This window comes from Sceloporus occidentalis, unplaced genomic scaffold (assembly GCF_023333645.1).
Source record: "Sceloporus occidentalis isolate IW3139 unplaced genomic scaffold, rSceOcc1.0.p SCAF_89, whole genome shotgun sequence".
Taxonomy (NCBI): Eukaryota; Metazoa; Chordata; class Lepidosauria; order Squamata; family Phrynosomatidae; genus Sceloporus; species Sceloporus occidentalis.
Genome location: NW_028317069.1, coordinates 3,452,397 through 3,479,927, shown reverse-complemented (window position 1 = coordinate 3,479,927; position 27,531 = coordinate 3,452,397). Strand labels below are relative to the sequence as shown.

Below are 27,531 nucleotides of genomic sequence, written 5' to 3'. Positions count from 1 at the left end.
AGATCCGGTTAGAATGTAGCATTTCACTACGTCGGAATAAGAACAGACGGCGAACAGAGAACCAACCAGATCAACCGGTCCTCCCGATTCCGGAATTTCAGGTTTCACTCCGTTTTTTTTAGTCTATAGAAATTCAAAGGAACCGGGTGGGTACAGAGCAGAAACAAAGGGAACAGGCTACAGAATCGAGCTCCGTGCCGCTTAGGCTGTCATTATACCAATTACGTCCTATCTTAAAACCCAAGCGTCCCTCTTTAGGAAGACCAGTCCCTCCAAGACAAATCCTGCTGTTCCTCCTAGTGTGGAGCGCAGAATGTGTGTTGGGTATGAAGGCTCTAGATAAGCAGAACAGCCTCCCAGCAGAAGCGGGTCACGGGAAAAAGCTTTGCTGATGCCCCCCCCTCCAGCCAGAGCCCTAATGTGGCCATTTAATGTATTTATAGATGTCTTCCTTATCTATACTTTCATGTCTTAAAATCTACTAACATTAGCGTTATACTTAAATATTAATAGAATCCAATTAAAGCGAAGTCTGTTTTCGGTATGAAGAGTCCGATCCGGATGATTGCTTAAGGACACGATAAGGAAATCTTTTCAAATATTACGTTCTACTTATGTAAAACACGGGCCGGACATTAACCCTTTGGGGATATCATTTACCAGTTCCTAAAATGATTTTGATTTAAAAAGAATATATAAATATATAAGAGGAAAACAAATATATTATTATTTAAATAAATTTATTATTATTATTATTTATATATATATATATATATATATATATATATATATTTATTTATTTATTTATTTATTTTTTTATTTTACAGAAAACCTAAACATTAAGGGAATTTTAGGAGTTCATTTTTGGAAATTATTTTTTGTTTCCGCTACAACCCCCCCCCTAAAATAAATTAAAAAAAAACTAATGGAAAGCGTTAAACTGCTAATCTGGTATTATTCTGGGGTTAAAATGTAACCAGAGGGATTACAGCATTCAGAACCAGCATTTCCAGGGTAATTGAGGCTTGGCCACAGAGCTCGCAACCGTTACTTGTTATTCCAGTTTGCGGGCAAAAAAATAAACGAACAAAAAACCTTTAAAAAGCCGTTTCAGTAACAACCTATCAGTGTCTGCTTTTTTGGTCACATGACAATTAAATCTTCCTGGTTAAAATAATGAACGTTCCAAAATTCTACAGATTAGAGAATTATTGAAAGGTCGCAAAGTAACATAAATTGTTTTACTTTGACTAAATTGAAATATTGGGAGGAATTTCTTGCTCTGGGCAATTAACCCAAAAAATTAAAAATTCTAGATACTACATGACATCATAATGTTTATCAATATTAGAGATATCACAACAAATGTTGCTTTTATTTTTAAAACAAATTTAACCTGTGTTTATAAACTTACAGGCAGAACAATAAGACACGGCAAATCAGACTCGAAACCATACACGTGTTACAGGGCGCAAGCGGGTGGCCTGCCGGCGCATGCCGGACTACAACTCCCATAATCCTTTGTTAAGCTTTGGATGCACGGATAGCCTGTCTCAGGGCACCTTGCCAGTTAAAATCAAGTCATTAAGAATTGGCACAGTTCCCCGCGCTGCAGAGTTGAATGTTAGCCCACGGGGCACGGCATGTACTATCCATGTCTTACACCGACGGGGCTCCCAGCAGATAAAACCACGTAACAGAGATCATTTTATTTTTAAATGTAATTTTTTGTTGGCTGTTTTAGCCCCAAAATATACATAAAAAAAAAAATAATATAAAAAGATTTAATTTATAAGTCAGGAGAAAGACTCGGTCTCAGCCTGCAGAGAGAGGAAACATTAAGTGGGTCCCCAGGGGCCCCCTATTATCCCAGGTGAGCCACAGACAGCTCACATCTTGTGTTTTTATTTTAATCTGGATTAACCCTCTAAATGATACAGAAAAAAAAAGATAATCTATTTCTAATCGCATGCCCAGAATTGGGTTAAATAACAGAGCACAGAGAGTTGCCAGCTGTCCTGAGGTTTTTCAGGACAGTCCTGCAGAACCCCACCGGCCAGTTCATGCAGCCAATGCCCCAAAAGGCTCCAGTTCTGGGCACCGGACGAGCGCAGAAACCTTCCTGGACGCAGAGAGGAGTGCGCCAGACTCCCAGTGCTCTCTGAGAGTGATAGGAGTTGCAATATAACCCCGGAAATGGCTCGCAGGTTTTTTGAAGCTCTCTTTCGGACATTTGCCAGTTTGCCCGGGGGAAAAGGTGCAAATAGTCGCCTTGGCCAAGGTCCCAGACTGTTACCATGGCAACCCTGCGGGCAGCATACTTAAGAAACAGTAAAAATATTTTGCATTTTTAGAAAACTACGGGGATGGGCATGCCAAGTAAAAAGGTAGCGGACACTATTTAAAGGGACAGTCACACGTAAACATCTCCCCCACCCCATGGTCGCCGGATAATCACTTTAGGATAGCCCAGTTCTCCCATGGTGCTCAGCCAACGTTTGGCAGGTGGTAGAACTTGGCATTTGCAAAAGCCGATATAAATATATGAAAGATTTTCATTGGTCGTTGCTTTATACTGCATATATAAGAAGGAGTTGAAACGCACAGACCTTTCTCGCTGCGCACGTCAATGAGATTTAAGGCTCAGAGGGGTTGTATGATGTGTGACGGTTACCGGGGCAACCGACACTCACAACGTAAGAAGTGTGTTGGAAATCTAGCCGTGGCAACGGCTTCCATGTAGGGGACGATGTCACCTGTACGCATGCCGCTAACCTGCACGCAAGTAAACCCTATTTGTCGCCCAGGGCAGTCATAGCGTGGAAGTACCTGTCAGTACTACTACTACGGGGCTACGCAACTCTGGTGCCTGAGGGCCACAGAGGGGCCAGGAATTCTGTATATTCCTGTCTGGATGGTGGAGAAACGACAATCTAGCCGTAAAGGGCACTCTGGCCGCCATATACACCGTAATGCACAGCTGAGTGTGTGCGCACATATCACACCCGTGTATTTTCCGTGTAACGCATGAAACTTGGCAGACTACCCGCTTTCAGTGTGAAGTAATCCGGCTCGTATTTATCACCCCACTTTAATTGTTTGAAGGAGTCCTGCTCAGAACAGGTAAATCCAGTTTATTCTACAGAACACCGCTCCAGTTTATTATACTTAAACTCCCAACAACACACGCTAACCCCAGATCCTCATTTACATGTAACGCGACCGAAAGGAAACTTCCAGGTAACATGTTTACCTGTACACAAACGGGACTCAGAATACGGAAAAACTGATCCGTACCCCTGCATTAAAACACGGGAAAAAAAGAGAAAAAAAGAAAAAAAGAGAGAAGGAAAAAAGGAGAAAAAAAACACAAACACACAAAAAGTGCTTTGTATGTTCTGTTTTTCACGCTCACGATGTAACACTGTTAAGGTGAGGTTTCCCATAATTCTGCTTGCATGGTTAAGGTTTTGATACGTTTTATAGGGAAGGTATTGGGTGCTGGGACAGTACAAGGTCTGCATGATAACACACGGGGAGGAAAAAAGCTATCTTTAACCTTCAGTCTATGCAGAAATGAAAGTGTTAAATGTGCTTGGGGGGAAAAAAAAAATGGCCATCCCTGAGTGCGTGGCTTCCCAATAGATTTAACCAATTATTAAAAAAAAAAGCCCTTTTCAATTAGCGAGACAGCTGTTTAGAGATTAATGAGACCGCGGTGGCGCAGGAACCGGCGAGGGATTGCAAAAGATTCATGGTATGGGTGAGGTAGAGGGAAGTCTGGTTCCCCACCCATACCCTGACCGGGAGTGAACACCTCTCAAAGGCTACGCCAGCTACTTTTATTCCCATATTCTGAGCAACGATACTAACTGCCCTGAAACTGGGACACCAAACCGCGCACAATGTTATCAGCGAGCACAGTACTGCATCATCGCTGTGACATCACACCACATTCTACAAGCAAAATGCCCTTTTGCTTACATACCCTGCCTTTATCACGGGCACTGCGCATGCACAGACGCCAACAGCCACAGTAATCGGGGCTCTGCGGCAGACAAAAGTTATTTGCAGGGACTGTACCTGCAAATTTGGAGAACATGTATGCGCCATTTATTTTAAAGCTCCCTAGGTTGGTCACAGGAGATCAGAGGATCTACCGCGCAACTAACCGGACCATGATCCCGACTGCCCACCAAAGCTAGACAGTGGGGCATCTACACGGCACTGAGCACGGTTTAGTGAATAAGCCCCAATATAAGACACCTATTTCCTTTGTGTGAATAAGCGCTGCCAGCCGGAGCGGCCTCGGTTGAGTAACACTTTACGCTCCATTACAAAAGCCCATTATTAGTAGGAATTGAAATAAAATAATACTTCTGCTGCGCCCCGGCCACAAAGTCACGGGGCCGACCACGAAGGTTGCGACACGAGTTATAAATATATATCATATGCAACCGCCGGGGAGGACCGAGAAGTCAAACGTCCCAAAATGCATTTGGCAGACAAGCTATAAATACACTTAAGATTCACCAGAAGAGGTTTGCGTAGAAAACGGAAGGAGAAAGCATCCAGTCCGGGAGTTAAAGGGACACTTTGGCGTCCCGTGGAGCCCTGGAGCCCTTTAATCAAATCACGCATATGAGAGTCTAGGCTCGTTAATAGGAAACTCTTGTAATGTAAAGGAAGCGACGCTTTACTGAGAGGGCGGTTGATATATGGAACAGCCTTCCAGCAGAAGTGGTAGAGGGCAATACAGTGAAGGAATTTAAACATACACAGGATAGACATACGGCTCCTGAATCTAGCTCCAAATCCAAACCAGAAATCCTTCATTAGCCTTACATACCTGCTAGATTGTAAGCTCCTATGACCAAAGCCTCCTTACTGTATGCTGCTGTCCAAATAGTTATATGATAATGATAATAATAATAATAATCTTTCATATATATTGTGCCCTGGTTATTCATTGTACAGCGCTGCGGAAATAAATGAAAAACATGCTCACTCTGTATACGGACATAATGTCCGCACAGAACGGATATTACGCTTAAAAAAGAACATTATAAAAAAGGTAAAAAAAATATTTTATTATTAAGCTGCGGAAAAACTGCCCCATAGCGTAGATCGTAAATATTTTTGTGCATTGTGAGGTTTTAAGTAAAATTAAACACGTGAACTATCTGTGACATCACAATTGGCATAATCTGACATCACACACACACATTATATATATATATATATATATATATATATATATATATATATATATATATACATACATACACACACATTTATATAAAATAAAAATATATCTCAAACACACTATAATTAAATATATATTTATTGTTTTATATAGCGCCATCATATGCCATAGCGCTGTGCAATGGTGTGTATGAGATTATATATATACATATGTATATATATATATATATATATATGATCTACATTAATAACAAAGCAAGAACAGAAGCACTAGTGGATCAATCTAAGTGACTGGTCTGTACTGGGGAGAGAAGTACAAAGGAATCCAGAATGTTCAGAGAGGAAGGAAGCCCGGCGGGAACATGCGCAAACACGCAGGTAACAACTGTATTTATTCACAACGTCAATATTATTTGGCATTCTCCAAAAGAGATACAATTGCTATTGTGCTTGCAAACACAGAACGCACACACACACTGCTTCCTCGTAACCAAAACACATTATTATTTCCTACTAACAATAATATATTACAGTTCTAATATTTTACAATTACTAGCTTTTTTATATTATTCTAATTGCAATGATATGTATTAAAATTATATATATATATATATTAAAATATAAAATACTGAAAGCATTATTATTAATATTAATAGTAACAATCGACAAATAATAATAATAATACTGTTACTATGAATAATAATAATAATAATGTTACTACTACTACTACTACTAATAATATGGAAGCCTCAATAGGACACTAGAGCTCACACACAAACATTCCTAGAGCTTCAATACACCACATGACCAGCTGATTGTCTCTATGAGAGTGATGATGAGTTGATGATGTCATACGCCACATGGTGCATTAATCAGTGGCACTGTTTATTATAAGGGTGTTGTGAAACTTGAGCGAGACATTGCACGTTAACTCCACACTGATAAATTTAACCCATTAAGTGCCGGTAATGTGATTAACATGCGCACGGGTCATTTTTATTTATTGATATAGCGCCATCATATTCCGCAGTGCTGTACACAACAAGTAGCCCTTCACATAACAATATGGACTTAGAAAAAAAAGACAGATTCCATCTTGTCTACTTAATGGTGCGCTATGAAAGATTACCCGTCAGTCTTCCTCCTACAAAGCGATCGGGCAGGAGAAGAGGACCTGTGTGTGTTTTTGGCAACGCAATGCAGATTAAGTGGAGTCCATAAAAAGCCGTTACAACCACAGGCTAAACAAACAGATAAAAGACGGGCGTGACCTCACAGGACACACAAATCGACCCACTCAACCGGGAAAAAGGGGCGAAGACCACCAAAGGCACCTTTTCCTCAACAGAGGACCAAAGAGCCCACCGCTTCCCAACAGAAGTGAAATATTAAATATAACGCCCAAGAGAGATACCATATGGGGGGGGGCAGGTTACACACAACACAGGGTCTACTGGCCATATAATGTAATGAGTAGGGGGCAGGTTATAGTCAGTATATAATGTAATGAGTAGGGGGCAGGTTATAGTCAGTATATAATGTAATGAGTAGGGGGGGCAGGTTATAGTCAGTATATAATGTAATGAGTAGGGGGGGCAGGTTATAGTCAGTATATAATGTAATGAGTAGGGGGCAGGTTATAGTCAGTATATAATGTAATGAGTAGGGGGGGCAGGTTATAGTCAGTATATAATGTAATGAGTAGGGGGGCAGGTTATAGTCAGTATATAATGTAATGAGTAGGGGGCAGGTTATAGTCAGTATATAATGTAATGAGTAGGGGGGCAGGTTATAGTCAGTATATAATGTAATGAGTAGGGGGGCAGGTTATAGTCAGTATATAATGTAATGAGTAGGGGGGGCAGGTTATAGTCAGTATATAATGTAATGAGTAGGGGGCAGGTTATAGTCAATATATAATGTAATGAGTAGGGGGCAGGTTATAGTCAGTATATAATGTAATGAGTAGGGGGCAGGTTATAGTCAGTATATAACGTAATGAGTAGGGGGCAGGTTATAGTCAGTATATAATGTAATGAGTAGGGGGCAAGTTATAGTAAGTATATAATGTAATGAGTAGGGGGCAGGTTATAGTCAGTATATAATGTAATGAGTAGGGGGCAGGTTATAGTCAGTATATAATGTAATGAGTAGGGGGCAGGTTATAGTCAGTATATAATGTAATGAGTAGGGGGCAGGTTATAGTCAGTATATAATGTAATGAGTAGGGGGCAGGTTATAGTCAGTATATAATGTAATGAGTAGGGGGCAGATTATAGTCAGTATATAATGTAATGAGTAGGGGGGCAGGTTATAGTCAGTATATAATGTAATGAGTAGGGGGGGCAGGTTATAGTCAGTATATAATGTAATGAGTAGGGGGGGCAGGTTATAGTCAGTATATAATGTAATGAGTAGGGGGCAGGTTATAGTCAGTATATAATGTAATGAGTAGGGGGCAGGTTATAGTCAGTATATAATGTAATGAGTAGGGGGCAGGTTATAGTCAGTATATAATGTAATGAGTAGGGGGGCAGGTTATAGTCAGTATATAATGTAATGAGTAGGGGGCAGGTTATAGTCAGTATATAATGTAATGAGTAGGGGGCAGGTTATAGTCAGTATATAATGTAATGAGTAGGGGGCAGGTTATAGTCAGTATATAATGTAATGAGTAGGGGGCAGATTATAGTCAGTATATAATGTAATGAGTAGGGGGCAGGTTATAGTCAGTATATAATGTAATGAGTAGGGGGCAGGTTATAGTCAGTATATAATGTAATGAGTAGGGGGCAGGTTATAGTCAGTATATAATGTAATGAGTAGGGGGGGCAGGTTATAGTCAGTATATAATGTAATGAGTAGGGGGCAGGTTATAGTCAGTATATAATGTAATGAGTAGGGGGGGCAGGTTATAGTCAGTATATAATGTAATGAGTAGGGGGCAGGTTATAGTCAGTATATAATGTAATGAGTAGGGGGGCAGGTTATAGTCAGTATATAATGTAATGAGTAGGGGGGGCAGGTTATAGTCAGTATATAATGTAATGAGTAGGGGGCAGGTTATAGTCAGTATATAATGTAATGAGTAGGGGGCAGGTTATAGTCAGTATATAATGTAATGAGTAGGGGCAGGTTATAGTCAGTATATAATGTAATGAGTAGGGGGGGCAGGTTATAGTCAGTATATAATGTAATAAGTAGGGGGCAGGTTATAGTCAGTATATAATGTAATGAGTAGGGGACGGTTAAACAGGATAGTCACACCAGTAACTGCCCATTAGAAGGACATGCCTTCCCCATCTGCTATTAAGTCACCCCCATGGCAGGCAGGAGAGCCCTCTGTGTACTCACTTGGCAGCAGGTGTTCAGGGCTTCCTCTGCCGGTAGCCAGATCCCAAGAAAGCAAGGAAGTCGCGCTGGAAGACTCCTTGCGAAGTTCTCAGCCCAGCATTGCTGGAGATCAGACCTTGTGACGTCGGCCTCTCCCCACGCCTGCCAGCAGCTTCACTCCTCTCCCTCCCCGCACTCTGTCCACTCCCACTACACTCAGGACTCCCTCCCCGCACTCTGTCCACTCCCACTACACTCAGCACAAGAAAACTCCACAGGGACCTGGCCCTCCCCAGGTTAACCCCTTCCCTCCCAGTCTCTCATGGAAAGTGGTCAAAAAATACTCTGGGCAACTTCTCAGCCTGACTCCCCCCCCATCCAACAGAGGGAATTGTGAGCAATACATGAAAGAAGATGCCCAGATACCCCCATACCAGGGACCGCAGTGTGCTTTTTCCACCCCAGCATTCCTAGACATGTGTAACAGGACATGGGGCATCATTGCTGGCAGGCGCAGCAGATACATTGTTTATTTGTTGTGTTTATAAATAATGGAGTCCACAAATTGATAAACATTTGGCACATATTGAAACAATAAACATCCGCTTCCAGCTATATGATTACCGGTTGTCGTCTTAGATTCAGGAGCCATATGCCTATCCCATGCATGTTTACATTCCCTCACTGTATTACCCTCTACCACTTCTGCTGGGATGCTGTTCCACTTATCTACTACACTCGCTGTAAAGTAGAATGTACTTAGATTCCTGCTAATCCTCTAGGTTTATATTGTGACCTTTACAGCCGCTGCTATGGTGATAAGATGCATTTTCAAACGTTGCACCGTACTCCCTCTTCGTATAAACCCCTCCAAGGCAGCATGTACTCAACGGGTTAGTTTAACCCCTTATTGCACGCCAAGCCGTCACTGTGATACCCTCATACCCAGCAAACATTCTGAGCTCCAAGAAAAGAGGGGCAGATGGGGTCTGGGACCTGAAGAGGGACTGCTCCTACTACACAGGGGCACTTGGATGTTGTGTATCCTCCCCAGAAGAAGTAACAGTTTTGATTGAGGCGTTTGCTGAAACACAAACATTATTCATTAACATCCCAAATACAGCGCACTCCACCACACCAGCGTGCGCGGAACTCTCATTCATTCGACTGTGTCTTTTGCATAATGTCAAGGCCCCTCCCATTTCCCAGAAGTCCCTGAAATGGGGCGTGAATGACCATCTGAAGGCAAATCAGCCATTGGGTGTGTGGGCATGACACACCCACACTATTTAAAGGGATAGCCTTTTATTACAACAGTGAAGCAAAGCGCGTATTTCTCTCACTCCCGCCTCCTGATAGGGCAGACCATCATGCATTGGGGCAAGTTTTCAATCTATCAAGGCTAGTTAGACTGTAAGCTCTATGGGCCAGGGACCTTCTTTCCTAGTATATTTATACCTATTCAGACCTCCCTGCGCATGAGCAGAAAGAGCTCCCGGCGATTTCAATGGGCGCTATTTCCTGCCGCAGTTTCAAACAGCCAATCATTGGCAAGGAAGGTTGTACTGGAGAGGAGGAGTAGGGCAGCTGCAGGGCTGCAGATTCCTGATCAGGATCGGTGCCAATGGCACACTAGCCTCTAAGCCCCCTTGCAGAGGACATAGGCACGGCTCATATATTTGCCTTAAAGCATGTCACACATCAGCTGCCCCTTTAGACGGCACGAGCCACGAGAAGCCCAGCAGGATCCCGGCACAGCTGACGGCGGCAGAAACCCAAAAATATTTGTGCAGAATTATTACTTTGATCAGCGGAACAAAGAGCTGCTTTCCGGAGGAGGAGGTCGGAGAGAGAATGCTTGGTGTTGTACGGAGACATCTTGGTCATGTTCTCAATCTCTAATCGTATAGATGGAATATAGTTTGTTTTTGCTGATATGTAGGTTGCAGTGCATGGACGCCCACAATGCACTGTCCCCAAAACCCATAATGCTTTCTATGCAGTTCGTAAGACTTGCGATCACGTGGGGTCCATCCTATCACACCTCCTGACCATCCCTTTCTCTGGGGGACAGTCTCGACGTTCTCCACTGTCCTGCTTTTGCATCAATTGCGGCTGAGCTGGTTAAGAATCTCTGAAGGTCTCCCCTCAATCATGGCTCCTCCCCGTGCATTGAAGCTGTGCACCGGAATATGATGTCATAAGTCAGCGCTCTGCCCGATAGTGGTGTGAGGAACTTAGATACATTCTGTTCCTCTCTAGCCTCCCCCACCTGCTTCTAACCCGACCATTTCTCAGTCTCTGCGTGAACGACTTGTAAACTGGTCACGCTACGTGGACGTGGGGCAGTTTAATTACACGTTAAAGATAAAATCAACAAAGAATATTTGAATTGCAAACATGAAGGTCAGAGCAGGACAGACGACCCCATCTCTTCTCTTTAGGGTGTGTTATATCAGCGCACCTCTGATGTTTACCCTCATTGAATCAGCCGGTACACTTCATGAATAGCAGGCGCGGTGTTGATTTTCTTTATCAAGGAGCCCTGGCCCAGCCCGTTGGGTGTCACCGACTCTACGCAAACTTTCTGAATTCTTTTTTTTGGCAGGGCCGGACTGGCAAAGATAAGGCGGCCCTGGCACTTTAAGGCTGGCGGCCACCTGATGGTGTAGGTGCGAATGACGGTTGGGTATACGTCACGTGCCGGAGCGGCAGATCCGGGCTGAGTTTGTGGCGCTGTAGGCCAGTAGCCCATGGGGTATTATTTGCCCTGTGCGCACACGCCTGATCATTCCGATGACCAGCTAATCACGCTAACACCGCGCAAACTCTCGTACACGCGCTTGTTCTAAAAGCAATTCCCTGGACAATAAAGTGTAACGGCTTAATTACAATCCATCCAGCCGCTTTGTTTAATTATGACACCTGCGGGGGTTCATTAAATGGAAGTCTTTCTTCGGAATAATTAAGGCATTGCTATAACCCAGCCCACCTATGTAATTAGCCGCGATTCAGTGAGAATACAAGCAGACTTATAATTAGCTCATCTATTTCACTGTATATACAAGAGACGTGCCTACCGGCTCCGGAGTAACACGGAACACCAAACTATGTTTAATAAACCAGCAGCTAAAAATGTAGAATATATATATATATATATATATATAGATATATATATACAGATCCAAAAAGGAAGCACTCACCTGAACTAGCATTTATTATAAGGGGTGCTGCTAAAGACCAAAGCCATACACAATCTCTAAATCAGCGCACGCACATCAAATAGATTATAAACTCTCATGACTGTAGTTAAAGCTACTTGTATTTGTTTGTATTTGAAGCTCTGACCAGGCTTTTGGTTCAGCACCCCTTCCCACCACAGGTGCTCCATTGGCGAGGTCCTTGGAAACCTATAAATTGCAGGAGTGTCTGTATTTAGGAAGGCCTTTTGGCTCCTGGTAAGCAATGTACTTGCAAAGATTTAGCGTTAGGACCCACCTACATTGGAGTACTTTGGCGTAGTGGTGGGCTTAGCATAATATGGCCATATAATGTGATTAAAACTCCAATTTTGTCATCTTAGAAAGGTGTTTTTAAGTAGCTTTAACTACAGTCATGAGAGTTTATAACCTATTTGATGTGAGTGCGCTGATTTAGAGATTGTATATATATATATATATATATATATATAATAAAAATAGTATATACGCTGAAAATGTTCTGAAAATACATTGTTCTGAAAATACATACTATATATAGATATCACTTCTGCTGGGTGGCTTTATCACCCATCTACCACCCTCTCAGTATCTCTATCCCGTAAATAATAATTTACTGATATGATTAGAGTGTTTGGGTCCTGCTCATGAGCAGTTAAAAGGCTTGTAGAGATGTTTGATGTGAAACACATGGAAACACATTAACAGTGTAATGATTGAGAGAGGATTCGCTGACAGCCGGGCAAGGAAGAGTTAAACAGTCTTATAGTTTCCATTAATTATTTACTAGGCGGCCAGATAGGGACATTTTTCACATAGAGATAAAGGTACGGTTCATCATCCGGATCTATATGGCTGGGTTCCAAGTTGGGTATCGTTAGTTAAACTCGCCGGTGACATCATAACACGATGTAAAAAAACGTATTCCCAGTCACTAAAGAGCTTTTAGCTGCCCTGTAACTGGGAGAAGCATGAAAAAAAAATGGATTTCTACTGAAAATGTCCTGAAATCTATATAATTAACTTTTCTGCACAGCCCCGGCTCCTGTATGCTCTGCACAAATTAATCTTCCTACATGCAGATTATACCTCCTGTTTCTCTTCTCAGAATAATGTCCTCCATAGCCTTGTGGAGTGCATTAAGAAATGACACCCCTGGCTGCAGGCACCCCGGTTATTGGTAATGGTGGTTGGTGAGATGATTAGCAGGGACAGATACCGTTTACAGCTGCTGGGGTTTGGCCATCCTGCACATTGCATCCCCGTTATCAGCGGCATTTACAGTCCTGCGAGGGAACATGGAACCTTTGGCCCGCGCGTCACAGAGGGAAGACTAATATAACAGATAGCGTATCACCAGCGCAACGAAAGAGAATAGGGAAATTCAGAAGAAGAATAATAAACGATAATTGATATAAGCATAGAAGTGTCTGTCAGCAAGTGGGCCCCGTTTGTGCCTTTACAGCAGAGAGAAACGGGCCAAGTTTCTCTCTGCTGTAAAGACAAAAACCTTAATCAGTCGTTGGTCTCATCAGGAGCCATTTGCCTCTCCCATGTATGTTTAAATTCCCTCACTGTATTAACCTCTGCCACTTCTGCTGGGAGGCTGTTCCACCTATCCACCACCCCCTCAGTAAAGCAAAAAAGTAACACTGTAACTTTGTGACGAACCAATCCCATCTCTTTCACTCCAACCTCACTGGTTGGCATTATTGTTGACTGGTTGCCTCCTAGTGGTGAAAGTGTGAAAGTACCATAGTAATGTCAGTTGAAAAAGACGATGTATGTTGAGAACAGGGAATTTGGCTGTAGCTGTAAATGAGAGAAGACTGTTCTAATTGAATAATAATATTATTAATAAAAATAATCAATAATTCATAAATGCATTTATTAATACACTTTAAATACACTATTTCAAAATATGTATACTGCTGAATTGCCACTAGAGGGAACTGGCGCTCACTACTTTTTAGTACCAGGAAATCCAATACATTGATTAACTGAATCGTAATAGTTTTTTCTCCAGCTTTTATTTACTATTCCCTGGAGGTTTGAACTCAAATAATAGAGATCATGTGGAACACAGTTGAACTCAAATAATAGAGTAATCCGAGTAAAGATAAGTTAATTTTTCTTATATCCATTATATAAATTCTCTTAAGAATTGTAACTTTAAAGCCTGGTGCATTATAGATACCGCCCAATCCTATTTTGTTTGACACATCAGATTACTAGACGTTAGTTATTTATGGACAACACAGAATTTAGTAACAAAAAAACGTTTTTGATACACTCATATTACAAAATTTCTTGACACTATGTATACATACACAGATGTATTCCCTTATGAAGCCATGGTCTCCAGAACGGGACACATTATTCTAAAATATGTAGCACAAATTATAACTTTTCCTCCTATACTGCCTAACGTTCTACCTACACAGCTAATACATTACTCATATAGGTTTATTTCCAGTAAGAAGGGAGAGAATGCCTCCTGGGTAGAAGCAAGGGTTAACGTGGATGGGGTCGAGCCGGCGTAGCTGAAACTGGCATGCGGTCAGTCTGGTTCTGTGCTGTAATTCCGGAGTGTAAAGGCAACAAAGTCATTAGATCTTCTGGTCAAACCCATTGCAGGGCATGGAACATGCCACAGGGGGCAGTTGGAGGTACACGCCAGCCCGGAGCAACCGACAAATGCAGAGATCAGAACTGAACTATTATATCTGCCCTCTTTTTCACCTTGCAAACACTGATCGTGGGCTAAAAGAGCCTTAACTCTATGCAAGCTGCTAACTCAACACTTCTTTTAACCCCCTTGAAACCCTGTGCGGAGGAATGATTTTTTTTTTTATTTTTTTTTTTAAATACCTTCTCCAGCTCCCCATGAAATATGAACGAAACAATGCTAGTTATCAGTTCATTAGGCATGAGTTCATTAATGGGTAATCTTGTGTCCAAAAGAGGGACTGTCTATCCTGAAGAGGGACACTTGGGAGGTATGCTTTTATGGGTTAAACTTAAGAAATCAGATCAAACAGAACTCACGTTACAAGAAGCGACAAGAGGGTCCTGTGCCTTTAATTAGAAAGGGTGGCCGTTGAGGGTTGATAAGCTAAACCCACCCCTGTGCCAGCGTGCGTCCCACCCCGCCGTCACATACAGTTTGGTGAGCCACCCTCCCGCTCGTAAGTATTGTTTTTACTCTGCCATTGCACTTCACCCTCCGCCCGATAACTCTTATTTGCAGGCTTCCTGCTTCGCTGGAGCGTGGCAGGGAATTAGTCGGCTTCAGAGCTAAAATATTTTAATCCTGATATCCAGGCAAAAGTATTTATATCCCAAAACCCTATTACCCAATCACCTTCCCGCTACCCTAACAGGATCTCAACTAACTACCTCCCAAAGATCTGCCTTTTATTTGAGACCCAACATTCTTTATTCCTCCCTCCTTAGCGGGGGTCCTCTTTCCTAGGAGATACATCGGTGTCCCTCAACCAACTACCGCTAGAACCTGTGTTCCCTGGCTTTCCACTATTAGCTTCTGGAATTAAATGGGCTTTCACGTCCCTACGTCGATACATTGATATTATATTCCCATGAAACCAATGCTTTAGCTGTCAATGTTCCAGGATACAGTCTTCTTACTGTAACAGACACTAAATCTTCCATAATTCTGACCTTCCGAGGTCAGCATAGATTAGGTGGCATCATGAATCCAGACCTCACATGATATATTTGCATGTCTTTGTGCATATTTTTTTTATCTCTCCCCTTATACACAGATACATTTTTTCGTTCCACATTCCATTTTGGTGTTGACGGTAACACACAGTAACTTGTCACACAAGGACACAATAACTACAACATTCCTTGACCCCGTTCGGAGGCCAAGTGCCGTCTCCTCCCCTCTCTCCTTGGCACGGGGTTGTTTGCTTACTTAAGAACTGCCAAAACCAGTTACACATTGTCAATACATAGTTTCGCATCCCGTGTTCTTGGAAGCTATAGACAGCGCGTGATATCTCGGTTTCTGCAGTGCCCCACTCACAGAGATCCCTTGTACTCCAGATCTTCCTGTAAGACAAAATGACGTTGACTCAGGAGATTCTGAGCTCCCTCCACCTGGCAGATAAGGTGAGTGCGTGGATATCATTGGCTTCTTCATTGAACTTTGAGATATCTTTTTCTAAGACAGTATGAACGTCTAACCACTCACATGTACGCTGGACTATTTCCTGGACGATAGAAAGGTTGGGGAGACCAGACAGTTTGCACCCCTAGTTGCCCAGCGTGATACAGCATAGACACTGCTCATCGGTCATACTACAGAAATGAGGGCAGGCGCTAGGTATGAAGTCCCGTACGTTTCCTTCACTCATTCATGTTTACACTTAACCCACACCTAATGCATGGGAGAGGGACACGTTGGTCTAGCAAATGTCTTCTTGAGGGCCTTTCTTTTTCTATTATCTCGACAATGGGTCTCAATTTCCATGACACACATCCTAAACAAATGTATTAAAATATATATTTATACTTAATTATAATATGTTGTCCTCACCTTTCGCATAACACACAAAAAAGTGAATTAACCATGAAAAAACAATCCATATGGTCACCACGTGCTGCTGCTGCTGCTGCTAGAATTGATGACTGTTGTCTACATTGTGGACTTGTTCCTTGGTTTAACATAGTCCTAGAGGTGACCAAGTAGGACTTGACAGAAACAGACCCTTCTGTGGACATGTTATTAGAACAATGCAACGTTGACGTGTTCCGTTATGCTGGATGCTCCATCCTTTTGTATTGTCCCACAGACAGGAGCCTGGGGTACCCTCGGAACCGTGAAGCCTCTTAAGAACTTTGAGCCGGAGAACGACGTGCATAAACTGGCTGAAACTCTAGCAAACAAAGGTAGCGACGGCTGCCGATGGCTGGCTAGATTACTATTATAAACACGCGCATGATTTTACATTAAATATGAATGAGTGACCTGTTTATCCCAACAATGGCAGGAAACCGTCAGACCATTATTGATGTGCTGACCAAGCTGGACAATGACCAACGCCAAAAGATATTGCAGTTGTACAAGAAAGATGTTCAGCAGGTATGGTCAGTCTGAATTAGATTAGATGTGTCTGATATAAACATTTATGGTGCTTCCAAACGCGAGTCCTCCATGCTCTCCTTAAGAAACATCTCCCCAATCCTCATGTTAAATGTGAAAACTGGTCTCTCAAGCCTCCCTGACCGGCTTTTCTGGTTCGGATGAAAATTACATTAGCTTAGGGCTATGCTACATTATCTGTACACGTTATTCTGATGCAATGCAGCTTGTGTATGATGTCATCAAATTAAACCAATCCCTGAATCTGTTCTAAATTGAGGAAATAATGAACAAGTTACATTGCGTGGCTTGGACTGTAACCCTCTCCATGTGTAGTATGGATTCTAGACTCTTGATCCAGGTTCCTACACAAATATATAAAATATAGTACAAGAATGAGGTTGAAGCCATACATTATGCAAAAAAATGGCATGCCTAATAAGCCGAGAAACCTGTTGGGGCTGTAAATGTCACTCTTCTGTAAACATCTCTAGAATTTAACTAACCAAACATGTTGGATTTGAATGGACTTTTAGAATCTGGCTCATTCCGTCTCTCCCGGAAATGACGCATATGTTCTTAAGATCACAGGTTCCTGCAAGCAAATCGAAAATAATTAAAGAAAATGGATGTTGACATAATTTCACCCAAAGTATTAGGGAGTCCTAGACAGGAGCGGCCCTGGTACTTTAAGGTCAGCTTCCTATAAATGATATGAGCGTGTGCTTCATTTATCCAGGAGGACACCAAATCAATGGATCTGCCATTCAAGAAGCCATAAAGCCAGGGCCGGCCTTAGGGGTGTGCGACCTGTGCGACCGCACAGGGCGCCATGGTTGCAGGGGCGCCTGACCGGGACTTAGATTAAAGCATCGTTGTTTTTTTTTTAAACTTTATTTAACATCATTCATGTTAAATAAAGTTAAAAAAAAAAAACGATGCTTAAATCTATGTCCCGGTCAGGGGCGCCGAGCGGTTGCTCGTGAAGTTCTCGGCAACCGCTCGGCGCCCCTTACTCTCCGTGACTCCGTCGCTGTGCCGGCATCTCATGTTGAGCGCCGGACTATTCCGGCTCTCAACATGAAATGCCGGCAGAGCGAGAAGACGGATGCCTCCCGCTCTCACCGCAGGACTCCGGCAACAAGGTAAGTGTGGGGGGGTGTAGTTTGAAGGGGCAGAGGGGGGGTGTAGTTTGGAGGGGGGGTGTAGTTTGGAGGGGCAGAGGGGGGGGTGTAGTTTGAAGGGGCAGAGGGGAGGTGTAGTTTGAAGGGGCAGAGGGGGGGTGTAGTTTGAAGGGGCAGAGGGGGGTGTAGTTTGAAGGGGCAGAGGGGGGTGTAGTTTGAAGGGGCAGAGGGAGGGGGGTGTAGTTTGAAAGGATGGGGGGGTGTAGTTTGAATGGGCAGGGGGGGTAGTTTGAGGGGGCAGAGGGGAGGGGTAGTTTGAAGGGGTGGTTTGAGGGGCGGTAGTTTGAAGGGGCATGGGGGGGTAGTTTGAAGGGGCAGAGAGGGGGGGTAGTGAGGGGGGGCAGAGGGAGGGGGGTGTAGTTTGAAGGGACGGGGGGGTGTAGTTTGAATGGGCAGGGGGGGTAGTTTGAGGGGGCAGAGGGGAGGGGTAGTTTGAAGGGGTGGTTTGAGGGGCGGTAGTTTGAAGGGGCATGGGGGGGTAGTTTGAAGGGGCAGAGAGGGGGGGTAGTGAGGGGGGCGCCAGAGGAGTAGTCCGCACAGGGCGCCAGAACGCCTAAGGCCGGCTCTGCATAAAGCGATTGGTTAGGCACCACCAGCCATTAAAAGAGACATTCCCCCATATGCATTACCCCCTTTTCCTCGGCTCTAACAATTCTCTGGGTTGGGGGTCCAACAGGACGCCTATGGTCATGGGGAGAAAGAGCACCCATTGATTTCCCACTAAAGAAGCTGCAGCTTCTCCAGTAGGCAAGCACATTTGGTTTTTGCAGCTTTGAATAATGCATAAGAAAGTATATACAAAGTACTTTTCTACGCATTAATTATTTAGGGCTCTCCCCAGGACACACGAGGGTTCAGTTCAAACCTGTGTCTGAAAAGTAAGGGAAGAGTTTTATAAACCCAGACAGTACGATCAGCTCTATCTGAGAAAAAAGGCTTTACGATAAATGCACTTTTTTGATGAAAGTATGTTTGATCGATCCTGTTTTTGTTTCAAAATAAAAATCAGCAAATTAGAATCAGTCGAAAATCTGAGATTTTAACATCAGGCAGCCTGGGAAAGCTCAGATTAGATCATTGATTTGCCGATCACAGTAACCTCCCCCCCTGCTGCAAAAATGGAAGGAATTTATGGTTGGAATTTGATTATGTAGAAATGCTTTTGTGCTGTAACGTCAGTGATCTCATACCAAAAAGGCAACTCGCTCGCAAGGAGACTCCAATTAAAGGATGATTCCCGTACGTGTACATAAGCCAAATCCAAAGGAGTAGGCAAAAGCGCGGCCAGACATATCCAAGACGAGGTCATAAACCGGCATAGAGACTAGAAACCTGAGAATCACATGAGCAATAGGAATTTCTGGGGCAATTCCAGGTAGGCAACAAAAATGAGGAAATAAGTCACCTGAATGGAAAGGAGGCAAACCACACCTCAGAGGGCATTTCTGCAGCATCCCCAAATCAGACCAGAACACGTGTCAACATTACTGTCATTTATAATGATACTGTTAGTTTTCGCTGTTATTACATTGTAATAGTCCTATAAAAGTAATCTGATGAAGATGTCTACGCTCACTTTAGGATTTGACAGTGAATCTTAAAAAAGCCTTATCAGGCGATCTGGAGAACGTGATTTTGGGCTTGCTGAAGACCCCCGCTGCGTATGACGCCCAAGAACTCAAAGCAGCAATGAAGGTAAAAACATCTAGAAAAATCATTTTATATATATAATAAAAAAAAAAAAAAAATCTACCCTCCAACTCTCATCCAACTTCTGCCTAGTTCACTCAGTCTCAAAGACCATCGCAAGATGATGACAAACAAAAATGGCTACTAGAGCACTTAGAATGATGTAATTGTCTTTTAGGGGCTAGGTACAGATGAAGCCACATTGTCTGAAATACTTTGCACTAGATCCAGTCAACAGCTTCAAGAAATCCAGGCTGTCTATATGCAAGGTAAGAAGTATCCACAGTTTTACTGAGCAACCACTACAAAGTACAAAAGATATCAGAGGACCACAGCTGGTAAAAGAATCTAATCCCATCCATATGAATTTGCACATTAGATATTGGGATATGGAATTTAATGTAAAAGTATCCTTGAAGGACACAGCTTGGTGGTTGAAAATTACTCCTAGAACAGTGGATCCCAAACCAGTCCTCAAGACCCAGATATGAATTTCTTGAGACTCTCCACAGGAATAGAATTCAGAGTTGCCCTGTTAGCGTACCCCGAGGACAGGATTGGGATCCACGGTCCTACAGCAAATGCCTACTGAAGCTGCTGAGATGGGTTGCATTGGAGGCGGTTGAATGGCAGATTGGAAGGATTCTAAACAGCAAATGTACGGTTGAAATGGAAACACTTCCACCGTGAGCTCTGATTGGCTGAACAGTGTTCCAGCCCACTATGAACTGTACATCAAGTTAGATCTTCATCCAGTTGGATTAAAGATGTCCAACTCCACTTCTCAAGGTCCCCACCTTTGATGACGGGATGGAGACTCATGGTCACCAATATTCTTACACCTACAACAGAAAATGATGTGTATTTCTTTTCTTGGCAGAATATAAAACGGAACTTGTAAAAAACATTACTTCTGATACAAGCGAACCATATACCGGTCTGCTTCTGGCACTAGCGAAGGTAATTAAATTCATCTTAATTAAACAAACTGGGGTATAGTCAATACCAACAAGGAGTAATGATGTGTATGCATTTTATTCCAGGGCAAGAGAGAAAAGGAATCAGGGATTATAGATTATTTGCTCATCGACCACGATTGTAAGGTCAGTGTATGTCTGGATAAAATGATGAAGATGATGGATGATGATGCATTAATTGCTCTAATGGACAATCTTGGCATCTCCTCTAATTTATTAATAATTGATATGTTTTATCTCAAAGATGCCTCCAGCTTCCAAAAGAATAGTACATCTTTCTGTTTAACATTTTATTTCAACTTTCATTTCTTTTTTTGAAGACTTTGAGCGATTTAGGACCCAAGAAGTCCCCCAACATTGCCCAATGGATTACAATTTTGACAGAAAGGAGTCCGCGGCATTTGAAAAGAGGTAACACATTTGTTAACTTATTAATATGGGGAGTTCTTCTTCCTGCATTGCTAATAAGATGAAAGCCTTACAGGCTGGAGGCGTCCGAGCAAATTAATCACCATAGTCTGGTGCTATCCCCCCCATCAATCCTTTCCAGCTCATCTCTATGGTTTTTCCATGGTGTTTTCTATCAAGTAAAGCAACTAGCACTCCATTGGAAGTAGAATCACAAAAGAGGTTTTATCTGCTAAACTATAACAGCAAGGTCCAAGAAGGATAACAAAACGTGGCTTCTGTATAGCAGATCTGCAAAACATTTAGCACCATAATTTATCAAATATATATATATATTTTTGTCTGGATTTGGTTAAAATGAATTACAAAATGTAACAAATTTTGGCAAACTCCCTTTGGTTTTGTGTTTTAGTGTTTGACAAGTACCAGAGCGCTAATGCCGTGGATATAGAGGAAAGTATTAAGAACCATTTTCAGGGGGATTTTCAGAAAGGTTTACTGACCCTAGGTAAGTGCTTTTAATATGACCAACCTCCCAACTATGGCATTAAAAAATATTGCATTCAATATCTAAAAAAAAATATATTTATATATTTATGGGGATTTTTAGTTTGTTATTAGCCATTGGGATTACTTAACTTTGTAGCCACGAAAATACCTCAGTTGTCCAGATGTTGGGTTATTTCTGATTTGTACGTTTTTTGCAGTGGCCGTGATGAAGAACACACCGCTTTATTTTGCGGACAGGCTGTACAACGCAATGAAGGTAAGAACTGGGATTTAAGTCTGAGGCTCACCCGATAGAGGACCTATAGTTTTGTCTATCCTTGGCTGAGCTAGTTGCATACCGTGTCAACGGGATAACTAATTGCCATCAAGCTTCTCTTCAAAGACCGTGGTCATGTAGCGATAATGCTGCCGGTGATGTCACCTGTGATTTTATGGCCGTCAGACATGTGTGATGTCACCCATGTTATCATAAAACACTTTGAAGATGTAAAGCTAATGATATGGCACACATGTTCGTTGTAATTCAATTCATAGCTCTAGGTCAGACACATTTTTGGCTAATATTAAAGCACTTTAAAAAGTCACACTCCCAGTCCTCTTGGTGGTGGCTTAAGATTGTAGTAAGGGATATTGACGTTATATTTTATCCTTTTGCAGGGCATGGGGACAAATGAAAAAACTCTTGCGCGCATTCTGATTTCTCGGAGTGAAATCGATCTCCTGAGCATCCGAGTGGAGTTCCGGAGAAAATATGGGAAGTCTCTCTACTCATTCATCAAGGTGAAACACCATTAACTTATCACAAAGCTCTCTGATTTTTTTACCATGTCATCAACCAGACCCGTCACAGGCCCTCTCACAGATCAGAAAACACAATATAAACAGAAAATGTTTCCATTTTTTTTTTCCCCAGAGTGAGGTGAAAGGAGATTACCAGTCCTGTTTGCTGTCCTTGTGTCGAGCAGAAGACATATGAAGATATGAAGCCTACCAATGAAGACGCTTACTAGTCCCAAAACCAAGACGGATATTGAACCACAACTAGTAATCATACGTAAACATTACGAACCTTCCATAAAACCTATAGGACATGCTCCATAGACCTGCTGTTTACTTACACTCAGTGATGCCACATTAGACTAGGAGAAAATGTTACCACCAGTGAAAGTTGAGATCGGTACTCGGGTCATCTCTGTACAAAAAGATATTCATATTACAATTCTCACGCAGGGAAACGATCACCAGGAAGATTTCAGTAAAACCCAAAGCCGATGACGTATTTCTATACAGCGTGACCCTGAGAATTCGACCTTTTTCTAAGATTCCATGAGTGTGACGTGTAGAAACACTATGTATTGATTTACAACGGATTTTAAAATGCTCTGTCCATCACCTACTGGACGATAAGACAATAAAACATTTTTATTGTAAGATTTGATACACTAACAAAAAAGGGACATTTATTTGTAAGATTCTACCTTTAGTTCATGTGAATATTAGATGAAAAATTTGTATATTCTGTGTCAGTTCTGTCTGGTTGGCAAACGCTTCTTGTCTGATGAATGTGTTGAGTTGTAAGCTGTACTTTGAAAGTCGGTATGCAGAGTGTTTCTCTAGCGCCCAAAATGGCACTTAAGTGCAAAATGGGCATAACGTTGGCTGAACCAAAGATGTTCAGCGGCAGCTTAACGTGTCATTGGTGAAAAGATGAGATTTTGCATCAGGGTTGAAGGAGGACATTCTTGAAGCAAAGTTGGTGGTAAGAAATCCAGAGACAATTTCATTAAATCAATGTCAATCGTATAGAATGTTTCATGGAACTCTGTCCACTTGGGTGTCTCGTGAAGTTCAAAAAGTTGAACCATAAACTGTGATTTTTATCATGAAATAGACAGCGAGGATCATGGACCAAGGTCTGCAGGGGAGTTTGGCGCCGATGACACTCGTTGACGTGGTTGCTGGGACACCCGTGGGACTTATGGCCCCGGAACATGAGATTTCTAAATTCATATCTACTCCGGCAATGTTGAAAGTCTGATTTCCAAATGTACAGATTGATTCCGTGGCACAACCAGCAACACTAGAAACACTATGCGCGTTAGCTGAAAGAGAACATGGTAGAGCTGAATGAGCCAACATCTCGTGAAGGTAGGAGCGCTTGCTGTGGTCGACCTCTCATGCCTCTAACCACAAGCTAAATAATGAGCTGCTCCCCCCGGCCACTTACATAGTTGGAAGGCATGGGAGTGTATATAATGGTATGGTTCTTACCTTTCATTACCACATTGGCACAGTTTTTCTCCTGGCCGGTGCATTCCACAGTAACAAAAGAGGTACACTTAACGGCATCTACCGCATTACATACAGAGCAGGCGAATCCATTCTTTGGAGCATTGGTGGGGGGCACTGAAAGGTGAAAATAGACATAACTTAAAAAATAATTAAAAAAAAAATGTTTTTATGGTTTGCACAATAGATTTCCTATCACGGTCTTTTCTCTGTTGAGGTTTTACAAAGTCGTCTAAGAAGCACCGGGCAGTTAGTCTCTCATATACTATTATTGCAATGAGATTTTATACAGTTAAAGCCAGACTAGCTTAAAACTGTAGCTGAATAGTGACCACCTTAAACAGAATATAACAAATTATGGCTTTTTAAAACCACAGACATCTAACGTTGTTAGAACAAACAAGGACCGTAAGATATTGGATGCTGCCATCTACTGGCCATGTGTTACATGACACTCTAATCACTGCACGGGTCAGGAACACAGGGAACCTTTAAATTGTACGTAGAACGGCTAAGAATTTTTGTTACTTACAAGTAAGCGATGCTGGAGAGCAGTTGTCCGTGTTACAGCAGGCAGTGGCCAACTGAACAGTTCCTTGATTATGTGTTATACTCCCAGATACTCCACAGGATGACTTATCTTGCTCACACGATCTTCCAAATAACCCAAGTTCTCCTTTATTTATCCATATAAACACAAAATGCTATTATATGCCAACTATCAAAGTTTTGATCTCCATTATAAAGTATCTATGATGCTGACCCTTACTAGGATTATTACGACAGCATTAATAGGGGACACAAAAAACAAAAGCAAACAAAAAACAAAACAATTTCCGTGATAAAAAAAAAAAAGATACAAAGATCTTAATGGATCCCAGAAATGGCCATTCCTGACTTTTATGATGTAGATAACATCCAATAGCATTTTATTTTATTTGAACAAGTTTTTTATTTTATTTTATTTTAACACTGAAACGTGAAATAAAAATTACCAAGCAAGAAAACTCCTGACATGCAGACGTCATCGTTAGACTGACAAATTTTGGAAGGTCCGGTGCATGAAACACCAGTGTTACTGTAACATTCTATACAGGACAGAGAATACCCTGAAAGATAAAACAGAATTAACGGAACAAGGTAGGAATACAATCGTTTTTGACTTATTACCAATGCAATTGCACCTGGTAGTTCTAGTGGATTGGTGATCTTAAGAAGAACCCTTTCTTTTTTGATGTTTTAGGTAGGCAACACCAGGTAGACAACCCGACCCGTTCTTGGGACACTATTGTCATGTGGATCATGTCCAATTATTTTTCTCCCCAGGTAGATAATGATATCTAGAACCATCTAGCATTATCTTGGGTTTTTGTATATGTATATATTTTCTTCTAGGATCCACCATCTTTGTGTTATTACGAACGCCCTTATAATTTATTTTTAATTTATTCATAATAAAGGGGAGGTAAAATAGTCATATACTAGGCAGAGTTGTCAAACATTAATGCCAACACCGACTTATATAATAGGATAATATATCCTATTACTGGGTGAAGATTTGCTAGAACTGGCAGAAAGATAGGTCTCCAAAGAAAGAGCCCTCTGAAAGACCAAGAGGTAGGTGGGCTAGCAACTTTTAGGCAACGGGGCAAGATTAGCCAAGTAAACACTGAATAGCAACTCAAACCGCTGGCTGATCACTCACATTGGGTCCCTTGGGTTCTGTTCGTGAAATAAACCCAAATACCCTACAGGTTTTGTTAGCTATATCTACAGTATGTAATATACAGAAAACCCACCTGAAGCCACCAGAGATAAGATGAGACACAGCACGGGCAGACACAAATGCATGTTGTAAAGGTTCATGAGGACGAGTTACACGAAAAAAACGAGTCTTCTGAAATCAGAACAGGTGAAAAGATCAGTTTTGTTATCCATTAACTTTTTTGCCGTCTTGTTGTAAAAGAAGTCACTGGAACGCAGTAAATGTAAATGATGAACCGGCATGGAGATGGCTGGCACAACAAGCAATTACGTTACATGAGGTCACATGACGTTTATAGAGTGCCCGACAATAAGGGGCAGTGAATTCTGGTGGTCTTCCGTTAAGACATTAAAAGCCTTGTGAGCCTTAGAAGACGGTGCAAAGCTATAGAGTGAGAACCCAGGGCAGCGAGAAGCGATTAGATACAGGGTGGCAGGAGATGGCTCTCATCACCCAGACATGACGAAGCTTCATGGGGCTACTCAAAGACCATGCAGGAAAATCTATTTCAGGTATACTCACAAGGACATATTAGGTGAACCATACAGAAATTCTTTACAGCAAGGAAGCTCGTTGGGACAGCTATGGAAAGTACTACTTTGAGAAGCTTCTAAGACCAAATTGATAAGAAAGGGCTTCTTGGGTACATGTGGGCAGTGAAAGCTCCATAAAAATGTAATATGAAGCAAACTTTGCATAGGCAGAATTTCAATTAATTTAGATCTACAATAGAAGCTTTTTTCTGTAACATAATACTCCTTATGGAATTAATTTGGTGTAGACTGAACATTTTATGGGTTCCAGGGTTTACTAATGCAGCACACAGCTGGTGATACCGTCGATAACTCTGTAAATAAAAATATTAGAGGAACCATGGCAATGATTCTGGTGGAAAGCAGATGCAACTGGACCCCAAGTCTCAACAGGTCATGTTCCCCTGCAGCCCTTCACCTTCTAGACCACGTGTGTGAGCTGAAGACCCCCGGAAATTCCTAACATCGCCTTGAGGGTTTCTAGGGCTTTATGTTTAAAGGAATTTTCAGCTACCTCAGTCGTAATGAAGAAGAAGAACATTGAAGAGCCGTTGAGTGCAATGATACAGGCTTCACGTTTAGCAAGTTCATTTCCTCTAACCTCTGGGATGTAAGAAAAACATAATACAAAGGGTTAAAAATATATCCACCTGAGCCACCAATCAGGATCAGGAGGCCAAGTGCGTGGTTGAAAATTGTATTTTTATTAAAAAAAGAACAAAAAAACCCCAAACAAAGTGCAATAAAAAAAACAAAAAAAAACTTAGAAACCTACGACACGTTACAAATTAAACACTCGATTTGCTTTAACTGCATTAACTCTAAATGGTCTCATTTGGTACAGAGCGGGAAAAACATACCCGGAAAATGTCTATTAAACATCTTATACACATAGAAGTTACAAAAAAAGCCACCACCACAAAAAAAAAACAAAAAAAAAAAAACACAGGAAAAACACTTTTTTTAGTCATTTCGTAGCTGGAATGAACCAAAAAATGTAAAAAAAAATTTTACTAAAAAAATGTGTAAAGTTTAATTTTACTTAATGTTTCCATTTTTTGGAATTATACTTAACCCGTGTTTACAGAAGTCACAACGTGCCCACACGGGCAGAAAAAGCCACTATTTAGGAATCATGCTTTATCTTTATTTGTAATGAAATCATTTAGAACAGCGCACGCCAATTTAAACAAATCAATGTATACATATATCAATTGCAGTTAACACATTATAGTATGATTATTTCTGCTAGAATCTGTGATGTACATAAAGGTGCTAAATATTATTAGGTCATAGAAAAATGGACACGG

General features: G+C 41.8%; 1 protein-coding gene across 1 annotated transcript; it reads left to right on the top strand.

The window, feature by feature from the left end:
* The first annotated feature begins 15,845 nt into the window (after positions 1-15,845).
* LOC149284744 (annexin A2-like) lies at positions 15,846-22,610 on the top strand. Its single transcript, XM_089496256.1, has 12 exons — positions 15,846-15,893; positions 16,577-16,673; positions 16,775-16,866; positions 19,632-19,745; positions 19,918-20,008; positions 20,620-20,699; positions 20,783-20,842; positions 21,037-21,127; positions 21,537-21,632; positions 21,832-21,890; positions 22,292-22,414; positions 22,548-22,610. Exons 1-12 carry the CDS (start codon positions 15,846-15,848, stop codon positions 22,608-22,610), a joined length of 1,014 nt encoding a protein of 337 aa, XP_089352382.1.
* Positions 22,611-27,531: the final 4,921 nt, after the last annotated feature.

Excerpts from the sequence above, each read along its gene's own strand:
- LOC149284744 (XM_089496256.1), top strand. The coding sequence starts at position 15,846 with ATGACGTTGACTCAGGAGATTCTGAGCTCCCTCCACCTGGCAGATAAG. Across the intron at positions 20,843-21,036 it reads TCATCGACCACGATTGTAAG|ACTTTGAGCGATTTAGGACC; the intron begins GTCAGTGTATGT and ends CTTTTTTTGAAG. Across the intron at positions 22,415-22,547 it reads CTCTCTACTCATTCATCAAG|AGTGAGGTGAAAGGAGATTA; the intron begins GTGAAACACCAT and ends TTTTTTCCCCAG.